The sequence below is a fragment of the Syngnathus floridae genome, chromosome 17, assembly GCF_059516105.1.
Source record: "Syngnathus floridae isolate MCC-2025c chromosome 17, RoL_Sflo_1.0, whole genome shotgun sequence".
Classification (NCBI taxonomy): Eukaryota; Metazoa; Chordata; class Actinopteri; order Syngnathiformes; family Syngnathidae; genus Syngnathus; species Syngnathus floridae.
This window is the reverse complement of record NC_142429.1, coordinates 11,377,514-11,388,424: the sequence shown is the minus strand read 5'-3', so window position 1 is coordinate 11,388,424 and position 10,911 is coordinate 11,377,514. Positions and strand designations below refer to the sequence as shown.

General features: G+C 42.3%; 1 protein-coding gene across 1 annotated transcript; it reads left to right on the top strand.

The window, feature by feature from the left end:
* The first annotated feature begins 206 nt into the window (after nucleotides 1-206).
* abcc1 (ATP binding cassette subfamily C member 1 (ABCC1 blood group)) lies at nucleotides 207-10,789 on the top strand. The gene is made up of 31 exons (XM_088357602.1): nucleotides 207-375; nucleotides 1,026-1,202; nucleotides 1,306-1,434; nucleotides 1,598-1,735; nucleotides 1,833-1,958; nucleotides 2,357-2,418; nucleotides 2,557-2,688; nucleotides 2,804-3,031; nucleotides 3,110-3,287; nucleotides 3,366-3,527; nucleotides 3,600-3,692; nucleotides 3,792-3,995; nucleotides 4,092-4,238; nucleotides 4,330-4,417; nucleotides 4,511-4,580; nucleotides 4,655-4,781; nucleotides 4,918-5,094; nucleotides 5,183-5,350; nucleotides 5,449-5,623; nucleotides 5,688-5,754; nucleotides 5,893-6,019; nucleotides 6,105-6,309; nucleotides 6,404-6,714; nucleotides 6,807-7,006; nucleotides 7,111-7,237; nucleotides 7,313-7,414; nucleotides 7,518-7,664; nucleotides 7,913-8,071; nucleotides 8,191-8,357; nucleotides 8,449-8,643; nucleotides 8,784-10,789. Exons 1-31 carry the CDS (start codon nucleotides 313-315, stop codon nucleotides 8,890-8,892), a joined length of 4,560 nt encoding a protein of 1,519 aa, XP_088213728.1. The 5' UTR covers nucleotides 207-312; the 3' UTR covers nucleotides 8,893-10,789.
* Nucleotides 10,790-10,911: the final 122 nt, after the last annotated feature.

Genomic DNA, 10,911 nt, shown 5'->3' with positions numbered 1-10,911 from the left:
ACAAATTAAAATTAAAATAAATTTTAGCTCTAGAATTATTTTAAGGTGCTTGAACCCCACCAATACATTTTCCTGGTGCCTAAACACGTTATACATAGAAAATAATGTTAAAAACGCTGAATTTTTTTTTTTTCTGAAATGTTATTGTGTTTTCCGTACAGCAGGGGGCAGCATCGTCATTTAAAGAGTGTATTCACGTTACCGTCACGCACTAAAGAAGAGAGGCGGCAACCTTTCGCTTCGCATGAGAAGCCTGAAGGGACACAAGTTACGAAAGCATTACTCCAAACTCATTTTTACGACTTCTCTTCCATGACGTCCCAGCAAATGGGGCTTGACAGATTCTGTAGCCATGACGGTTCCGATCGGTTCTGGGTGAGTTTATTTTTCTCCCGTGGTTTGAGTTTATTCACCTTTTGTTTATGTCTGCTCTGTTTTGCTAGCTACCGGTCGCCGGTTGCACATGCTAGCTTAATCAGTGAGCTTTCCTTATTCGATGCTACCTACATAGTTGTTAATCCCGTTTACCAGTCTCGCTCAAATAACCGGTTAATCAACAAAGGTTTTGTAATTAAAATAAGTGTGTCTGGCCTTACATGTACTCTCGTGAACCTTGGGGAAACTAGCCGCCAGGTAAATTTACACAACGCTACCCAAAGAGCATTTCGTAATGACGTTTTGTAATCAAGGAGATACGACCGAACAAGCAGTGGAGAGGTGCTTGAATTCGTGTAGTGTATGCTATGCACTGAGAAGCAAGAAAGAGCTGCCTCTTCAGTGGACATTATTAAGCAGCCGTTATGGCTGGTTGCATTCACCCCTTAAATCCGAGCCCAAACTATTCAAGAGAGTGAGAAGGTGTGGCCATGGCCATCACATAGCTCCTCCTTGCTTGATTTCTTGCAGAACATGAATCTGAGAACAACAAACACTCTGAAACCAAATCTCTACAGACACAGTGTGAAACTGCTCATTGTGTTTTTACATGAAGCAAAACAATATCATCTCCCTTTTGTCTCAACCAGGATTGGGACCGCTCATGGAATACTACAAACCCAGACTTTACTCAGTGCTTCCAGAACACTGTCCTGGTGTGGCTGCCATGCATCTACCTCTGGCTGTGTGTCCCCTTCTACCTCATTTACCTTCGTAGCCACAATCAAGGTTACATATGCATGAATCACCTTAACAAAGCCAAAACTGTGAGTCGTACATCACATACTTGTGTACTCATCTTTTCTGTTTTGTAGTTTGATCATGTCGGTTAAAGTGTCGGAATGATGGTACATGTTCGTCTGTCTGCAGGCTTTTGGCTTTCTTCTGTGGATTATCTGCTGGGCAGATGTTTTCTATTCTTTCTGGGAAAGAAGTTATGGCAGTAAAGTTCCTGCACCTGTCCACCTTGTCAGTCCAACCATACTGGGCTTCACCATGGTGAGGGAATTGTTGTATGTTCAGGATTGGTATGCTAGTCTGAATACAATACCTTGAGGGTAATGAAACTTTGAGTTATTACTATAAATGAGCAACACCCCAAATATGTATTTTTACAGTTAGTGAGGGATTGTCCTGATATATATTTCTCTGTGTGCTCCAGTTGCTGGCCACCCTGGTGATTCAGTATGAGCGACTGAAAGGTGTCCAGTCATCAGGAGTGTTGCTGTTTTTCTGGCTGCTGGCCTTGCTTTGTGCCACAATCACCTTCCGGTCCAAAATCCTCCAAGCCCTGGACCAGGTCAGTGTGCAGCAAATGATGATCCATATTTTCCCACAATTGATGATCTGCACATTTGACATGGATCACAATTTAAGAATGTATTCATTCCTTCTAGCCATCGACAATTTGCGTGTGGAGGTACACCACCTTCTTTGTGTACTACACCTTGCTGCTGATTTCGCTGATTTTGTCCTGCTTGTCAGATCAGCCTCCACTCTTCTCCCAAGTTATCAAAGATTTAGTAAGTCTGTTCTCTGATAATAACGCTAATGTGACAGTGGTAGAGTCACGATTCAACTCTGTTCTTATTAGTAAAAGTAAAAAAGTGCAGAAATGCTCTTAAACAGGGTTTTTGCAGTGTTAATACTGCTTGCATGATTTTTAAGCAGTCTCACTTCCCTTAATCCACCTTCCACCCAAACCAAAGTCTCTGACCAAAACCTCACGAGCATGGATGTGATTGTGAAAGTGTGAGGGTGCCGATAGTCACAAAGAGAATCCTTCAACAAAAAGTGTTCTTAGCCGTACTAAGCTAGCATAAAAGCTGTGCTATTAATGATAATAATGATCTGCCTACTTTTCTTCTAACGATGTCATTTTTTTTATTGGATCTAACTGATGTTGTTTTGGTATTGCTAGAATCCTTGCCCTGAGCCCGGAGCTTCGTTCCTTTCCAAAATAACATTCTGGTGGATCACCAGGTATTTTCCATTTCATTCATTGCAGTATATAAAAGAAAATTGGAGTTTTCTGCCATCAAGTGTAATTATTTATACTTGTATCATTTCATTCAATTTGATGTTACACTGGAAATAGTTGTGCCAAATGTTTCCTACCAGGATGATGATGAATGGCTACAAGCATCCCCTAGAGGAGAAAGACCTGTGGTCTCTGAACCCTGAGGACCGTTCACAAAAAGTGGTACCAAAGCTGGTTCAACGTTGGAACACAGATTGTCAAAAAGGAAAAAGGTCAGGGGTCAGAACAAAGATGGCATTTTTCTTCATCGATTTTTTGCAGTCGAGAAAAGTTTCACATCAAACTTGGATGTTAATAGAAGCTGTCTACGCTTCTTGGTGTTTCCAGAACAGAACAGAAGACAGTCTACTCTCCCAGGCGGGCCCATAACCCTGGAAACAAGGAGAATCAAGCTGCAGAGGAGGAGTCTGAAATCCTCATCGTAAAAAACACAAAAAGGAAGGAGCCCTCCCTGCTGTGCGCTCTGTGCCTGGCCTTTGGGCCGTACTTCCTCGTCTCGTGCGTCTACAAGTTCATACAAGACGTCCTCATGTTTGTCGGCCCTGAGATCCTCCGGTAAAATAACATTCAAATAACTCCAATGACGAGAGTAATTAAAAAGGTCATTCGTATCTCTTGATTATCTGTCTCCAGGCTTCTGATCAACTTTGTGAACAACTCCAGCGCCCCCTACTGGCATGGCTACTTCTACACATTTCTGCTCTTCCTCTGTACCTGTGTGCAGTCACTTATCCTGCAGAGGTATTTTCACATCTGCTTCATCACAGGCATGCGCCTGCGCACTGCCATTGTCGGAGCAGTCTATAGGAAGGTGCGTACCTTTACTCAAAATCGACTTTTCAAACCAGCGCGTTCGCTCCAACCTCGGTCTGCGTCTCCGCTCGTCCAGGCCTTGGTCATCAGCAGCGCGGCCCGCCGCACGTCCACGGTTGGCGAAATCGTCAATTTGATGTCGGTGGACGCTCAGCGCTTCATGGACCTGATCGCTTATATCAACATGGTCTGGTCCGCCCCCTTGCAAGTGGTCTTAGCCCTTTACTTTCTGTGGCAGGTAAGAATCGACAATTCATTTCACTCTTGTAAAGCCCTTTTTGTAAATTGTAAATACTTCACTCTTGTGCAGAACCTAGGCCCGTCCGTTCTGGCCGGAGTGGCGGTTATGGTTCTTATGGTTCCAATTAATGCTTTCATTGCCATGAAAACCAAAACCTACCAGGTGAGCTATTTTCACTCTCATTAATGACCTCCTAACTTGGTCGCATGTCACACATGTGCTTCTCGGTATTTATTCTGGCTTGCTTGTTTTCTTCCGCAGGTAGCGCAGATGAAGAGTAAAGACAGTCGCATTAAGCTGATGAACGAGATGCTGAACGGTATCAAGGTGTTGAAGCTCTACGCCTGGGAGCTTGCTTTCAAGGGGAAAGTATCAGATATCCGTGAGAGCGAGCTGCGGGTACTGAAGAAGGCTGCCTACCTTGGTGCTGTGTCGACCTTCACCTGGGTTTGCGCACCCTTTCTGGTGAGGTTTTAAGATGAATCGTGCCTCTCCACAATCTTCAGCTTCCTCGAGGCACCTTACATATTTATCATCAATTCTTTCTTTCTTTCTTTGCAGGTTGCCCTGTCTACTTTTGCAGTATATGTGCTGGTCGATGAAAAAAATGTGCTTGATGCCCAGAAGGCTTTTGTTTCTCTGGCACTCTTCAACATCTTGCGTTTTCCTCTCAACATGCTGCCTATGGTCATCAGCAGCATGGTGCAGGTCAGTGTTGAAATCAACTAAAAACAAATATGACTTCAGAGATTTGAATCTATTGCATCGTCGGAACACTGAGAGCGTTTACTATCTTAAGGCGAGCGTCTCCTTGAAGCGTCTGAGAGTGTTTCTATCACATGAGGAGCTGCAGGAAGACAGTGTTAACCGCAGAGCAGTAGTTGGCTGTGAGTTTTTATTTCCTTCCACTTTTTGTATTTTTTACTGAAACACTGGTAAATTTGACATACTTTTGTTGTCTTTTTTTTTTTTTACCCCAGCCTCAAACAGTATATCCATCGTGAATGGAGTTTTCAGCTGGTCCAAAACAGAATCACCGACACTCAAAATGTAAGGATCCCAATAGTTTGGTCTTTGTGTGAAGTTTTGACGATTTGCTAGTTTGACCGTATTTGTCTTTGCAGGCTGAACGTGTGTATCCCAGATGGCTCGCTGGTTGCCATTGTAGGACTGGTGGGTTCTGGAAAGTCCTCTCTTCTGTCAGCCCTGCTTGGAGAAATGGACAAACTTGAAGGAAGTCTGTCTGTCAAGGTGTTTAAGGGCACTCAGATACACACTACTGTAAAAGCAAACTGAACTTTTCATCATGCAGTACAGTACCTTTATTTGCTACGTTACCATACAGTCCAAGTAAGATGATCATAACGCAGGACCTAATTTCCTGCAGGGTTCCGTGGCCTATGTTCCCCAGCAGGCCTGGATACAGAACTCCACGCTGAAGGAAAACATCATATTTGGCCAGGATGTGAGCGAAGCCTGGTATCAGCGTGTCGTGGCGGCATGTGCACTTCAGCCTGACCTTGAGATTCTTCCTGCTGGAGATTCCACAGAGATTGGAGAAAAGGTATTGCTTCACATCCACATTATCTGGAAGTTGGAACAAATAGAAACTAGCCAGTGACTGTCTCTTTTTTTTCTCTCTCTATGTGCAGGGTGTCAATCTATCCGGTGGTCAAAAGCAGAGGGTGAGCCTGGCGAGGGCTGTCTACTGTGACCGGATGGTCTACCTCCTGGACGACCCTCTCTCTGCTGTTGATGCTCATGTAGGAAAACATATATTTGAGCACGTGATTGGTCCGCAGGGCTTGCTGAAGGAAAAGGTGTGTGTTTGTTTTAAATGGCATCGAAGTGATAACCCTAACCTCGTCATCTGATGGTAATGTTCTTTCTGAAATTTTCCGTACGTGGACGTATGCAGACCCGTCTGCTGGTGACTCACGGGCTAAGTTACCTGCCTCAGGTTGACCTGATCCTGGTCATGGTGGATGGGGAAATAACCGAAATTGGTTCCTACCAGCAACTCATGGCTACTGAGGGGGCCTTTTCTGAGTTTCTGCATACGTACGCTGGGGTTGACCACGCAGACAGCAATGGTGAGATACCCTGACTGTTTAGAGTGTTGTAAATTACTTTTCATTAATTTATTTCCCTCCTTAGATTTAGACTCCAAGCCAAAAATAGTAACCAAAGGAATAGAAAATGGCAGTGCAACTGGTCTTGCTGGGTGAGTATAAACACTAGTTGTTAGCAGGATTAGAATAACCGTAGAATATGAGGTGTATGAAAAGTCCCAGCGCTTTTTTCGCCAAACATATTTCAAAAGATCCACAGTCATTGAAACGGGACTTGTTTTTATTTGAAGGCCTGGTCAAAACAGCAGTACAACCAACCTATCCCAGTCGGGCAACGAAAAAGAGGAGCTAGGCAAAAAGGCCAAGGAAGCGGATGCAGGCAAACTAACAGAGGCCGACAAGGCCAGCACAGGACGGGTGGGTTGACAAACAAGTTATCATTGCTCAAAGTGTGTTTGCCTAACCATGAGACAAATCTGCTTCTTCTTTTTTTATGCCGCAGGTCAAGCTGTCTGTGTTCTGGGCCTATTTCAAAGCAATTGGTGTACTATCCGCCATTGCTCTTGTGCTGTTTTTTGCACATAACCTGCTTTCTCTGCTCTCTAATTACTGGCTCAGTCTCTGGACTGATGATCCAGTCATCAATGGCACTCAACCTAAAAGACAACTGAGATTGGGGGTATATGGTGCTCTTGGCCTGTCCCAGGGTGCGTATAATATTTTATTTATCTATGTGGAATGTTGATAACATTTATGTAAAAATATATTTTTGAATCTGTCACTCTGATTGTTGTGTTGTAGGTGTGGCAGTCTTTGGCTACTCTTTGTCCATGTCCATCGGGGGCATCCTGGCATCTCGCTACCTTCATCAGTCCATGCTCTACGATGTCCTTCGCTCCCCTATATCTTTCTTTGAGCGAACCCCCAGCGGTAACCTCGTAAACCGCTTTGCCAAGGAGATCGACACCATTGACACGGTGATCCCCAGCATTCTTAAAATGTTCATGGGCTCCATGTTCAATGTGATCGGTGCCTGCATTATCATCCTCATCGCCACACCGTTTGTGGCCATCATCATTCCCTTCCTTGGTCTGCTCTACTTTTTTGTACAGGTTAGTTTTTCCTGGTCCTGATCTCCATTTCACATGAACTTCTACGTTTCTATATTGTTTTGAGTTGAATTGATGATGTGCTCTTTGCTCAGAGATTTTACGTGGCGTCATCCCGCCAGTTGAAGCGCCTGGAGTCCGTCAGCCGTTCACCTATCTATACCCACTTTAACGAAACGCTGCTGGGAACGTCCGTCATCAGAGCTTTCGGTGAACAAGAACGCTTCATACGAGAGAGCGATCAGAGGGTTGACCATAACCAGAAGGCCTACTACCCTGGCATTGTAGCAAACAGGTTGGTTGGAATTATTTATTGTGTCTTTTGTTATACAGTTGCTCGATTATAAAAATAGATGATGGCCTTAAGAGCATCAAATTGATTTTGTGTCATTTTTGCAGATGGCTGGCGATTCGACTGGAGTTTGTCGGCAACTGCATTGTGTCTTCCGCTGCTTTGTTTGCCGTCATAGCCAGAGAGAACCTTAGTCCAGGTATCATGGGTTTAGCAATCTCCTATGCCCTTCAGGTAAACTTAAAATGATTCTTTCAGATGTGTCAGACCGAATCAATGATTCTATTGATTATTCCATCACCTGTGCAGCTGACAGCCTCTCTGACCTGGCTGGTGAGGATGTCCTCCGATGTGGAAACAAACATAGTTGCAGTGGAGAGAGTGAAAGAGTACAGTGAGACAGAAAAAGAGGTACTGTTTCAGAATGACTTTGGAACAGGACGAAATGCATTGTTTGCATATTTCTAGTCTTGATTTGGAGTCACTCTGATGCTAATTTGAATATGTATCCTAGGCTGAGTGGAAGCATGAGGGCTCCAGCCTTGCCCCTGGGTGGCCCACTGAAGGCCGTATAGAATTCAGAGGTTTCGGTCTACGATACCGTCACGATCTGGACCTGGCCATCCGCAACATCACAGTCAACATTTCAGGAGGAGAGAAGGTCTGCCTTTTTTTTATTTTATTTTTTTACATTTTGGGTTATGTAGGGTGTTTTTTATTAATGATTTATTTTATCATTATTTTATTAAGGGTTTTTATTTGTAAAAAATGATGGATGGATGGGTGAATAAATACAAATACAAAAAAAGCCCCTTTTTAATGTAAATAATTGAATGTTTATCAGATTTACATTAATGATTTAAACTGTGATCATCTTGATTAATCTTTTTGACAAAATCTTTCCCCAAGGTGGGGATTGTCGGGCGCACGGGAGCAGGCAAGTCATCCCTCACATTGGGCCTGTTCAGGCTCATCGAGGCAGCAGAAGGTCAAATTTTCATTGACGGAGTGAACATTGCTGAACTTGGCCTTCATGAGCTCCGCTCCAGAATAACCATAATACCACAGGTTGGTGCTTGTCAGCAGAACAGATCTTTGACACAAACCAAAGGTCACAGAGTCACTTAGCTTTGTTTTGTTTTTTTTATGCCATCCACAATGCACTGTACCTCTTTTTCTCCTCTCAGGATCCAGTGTTGTTTTCAGGTACTTTGAGGATGAACTTAGATCCTTTTGAAAGCTACTCTGATGAAGACTTATGGAGGTCTTTGGAGTTGTCTCATCTCAAGAACTTTGTATCTGGCCTGCCAGACAAGCTTAACCATGAGTGTAGTGAAGGGGGAGAGAACCTCAGGTAAGAACCTCATTTCCATATTTTGACACGACACACTTTTTTTAATTGTGGGATTTGGAAAAAGAAAAGAAACTTTGTGTTTTTCATCTAGCGTGGGCCAGCGCCAACTACTATGCTTGGCTCGAGCATTGTTGCGAAAGACCAAGATCCTTGTTTTAGATGAGGCCACAGCCGCTGTGGACATGGAGACCGACACCCTGATCCAGACCACCATCCGTTCTCAGTTTGAGGGCTGTACCGTCCTTACTATCGCTCATCGCCTCAACACCATCATGGATTACACAAGGTATCATTTACCGCCCTAGAATTTCCATGACACTACAGGTTGTCTGATAAATCAAGTATGTTCCATATTAAATTATTATTATGCACACGCTCGAGTGTTGCTACGTGCTGAGAGTTGAGCTGGTATTCTTTTTCATTTAGGGTGCTGGTTTTGGAGAAAGGAGAAATGGTCGAGTTTGATTCCCCAGCTAATCTCCTAGCTCAAAGGGGATCCTTCTACAAGATGGCCAAGGATTCAGGGCTGGCCTGAAGCTTTGTCACAATAGTCCTCTAAGATACTTTGCCGGGCTTCCGTTACTTCCTGCTGTGAGGGTGAGACCAGAATTGGCAACAGCAGTTCCCGAGATTTACAAGCCAAGCAAGGATGTTGGTGTAAACAATGGTCTTGGTTTTTACATGCCTACCAATCTTCCATCATAGTTGAACTACTAGTTAACTGCCTTTTGCAAACAAATATGCTTCTTTTGGTTCATGCCATAGCTTTAGGGGGTCCTGGAAAGGAGGGGGGGGCACACTTCTTTTTGACACCTGTGTACCTGTGCTTTCAAAAGACTTGGGGGCAGTCTCACCATCACACTTAAATACGGTGATAAGGTGGGCTTTGTTGAGGTAGGCTTCCTCAAATACCAAAGGATTTTAATCCAGGGTTCCAATTTGTGGTGATTTGAGAAATAAAAAGTTAGGGTTGAGTTGTTTACGCCAAGTTCCATGCATTATTTCAGAGGGACATAACTATTTTCAGCAAACAAACATTTGGCTGGTGGAAAAGAAATCATTCATTAAAGGACTGGATTGAAAACAAATCTATATTCTGAAATACATGGAACTATTAAAACCACTCATAAAGCCAGTTTTTAGCTTTGCTGATGTGTTATATTTGTGAAGGCAATATTATTTTTTTTTTTTTTTGCTCTTTTGAATGTTCATCAGGATAGACAGGGTAGTGTTTTTCTTTTCAGACTGTTGGTGTTGGTGTGGCAGCTGATTGGTCAGAATCATCTGCTAGTCATTAACTAATGTTACAGACTGTGGTGGGTTATACAATAAATATTGAACCTTATACGCACAAATTCAACGGATCTGTCGGACAGATTCCAGTTAACTGTCACTTTACATGTTGCATTATTTATTTGTGTTTTTGTTATCTTTCCAGCAGCTTTAAGCTAATGTTAATAGCAAATATTTAAGTAGATTATTTTATGCTCTTGTGGAGCTGAAGTACTTTGATATGAGTTCTTTGACAAAATGGCAACTCCAGGAGTCTGACCGACTCATAGGATTTAAATTTTATGCTGACGACGTGTTTTCATTGCATCTGCACTCATGTTTTTCAAGTGCAAGTATTTTAGCAAAGGTGTATTGCTTTATTTGTTGCTAAACTACTGAGTTTACGTCGACTCAAAATACCAAGGAAAAAAAAAAAAGAAAAGAAAAGACATGTATTTGTGTGTTGGGAGCAGTTTTGTGTACATTGAAAACCTCTTTCCCAAGTGTGTAAGAAGAAAAGAACTACTTCAATTTGACAAGTATATTAAAGAAAAAAAAGTGCTTGTGCCTATGGAGTTCAGTACTGACAACAGCAGCAGATTGCAGTGGTATTAAATGCATTGCATGTTTTATTTTTTTGTTAGCTATAATGGCATTGTGTGATTTGAATTTCTTGAAGAAAAACAGTAAGGCTATGTGCCTGCCTAATGCTCAGACTGTCTCTTAGGCGAGTTCGGAGTCCTCTCAGATTAGAGCCTTATACACAATATTATCTATTTTTTTATATGAGAGTGTGTGTGAAAGTCTGTTGTCTAAAATAGCCAATATTCTCCTTGGTTGATTCACCAAGACTTTTTTGTTGTTGTCGGTGAACTAAGATTGGGCAAAGCTTCTCCAAGGATGACAAAATTCATCATAGAACCGAGAATGCAAATGGCATTGTCAACATCTGGGTGGTGTTGTCGTGTATTTGTGTTTTGTTTTTTGTCACTCGTTAAAATCAAGGTTCTGTTTGCAATCATTTGGTTGTTTTCTTCCTCTTGATTGAAGTGTGGAGATGAAAAAAAGTTTGTTTTGTTAAATGTTTATCAAGGCAGAATGTTTCTTTGAATTTGTTCATACATATGTCATCAGTTTTAAATAAATACAATTTATATACACTTTTTAACTCATTATTCCAAAAGAATTTTCCCAATAAAATAATACAAATGTAATCAAATGACTCATCTGAAATATCAAATATTTTCATTTTCTCAATTTAACCATGTCAAGTCTATATCTA

What these genes read in the sequence shown, in the direction of transcription:
- abcc1 (XM_088357602.1), top strand. Translation starts at nt 313, where the DNA reads ATGACGTCCCAGCAAATGGGGCTTGACAGATTCTGTAGCCATGACGGT. An exon ending in ACCTTAACAAAGCCAAAACT is followed by an intron (nt 1,203 to 1,305) that starts GTGAGTCGTACA and finishes GTCTGTCTGCAG; the next exon opens with GCTTTTGGCTTTCTTCTGTG. An exon ending in CCACAGAGATTGGAGAAAAG is followed by an intron (nt 5,095 to 5,182) that starts GTATTGCTTCAC and finishes CTCTATGTGCAG; the next exon opens with GGTGTCAATCTATCCGGTGG.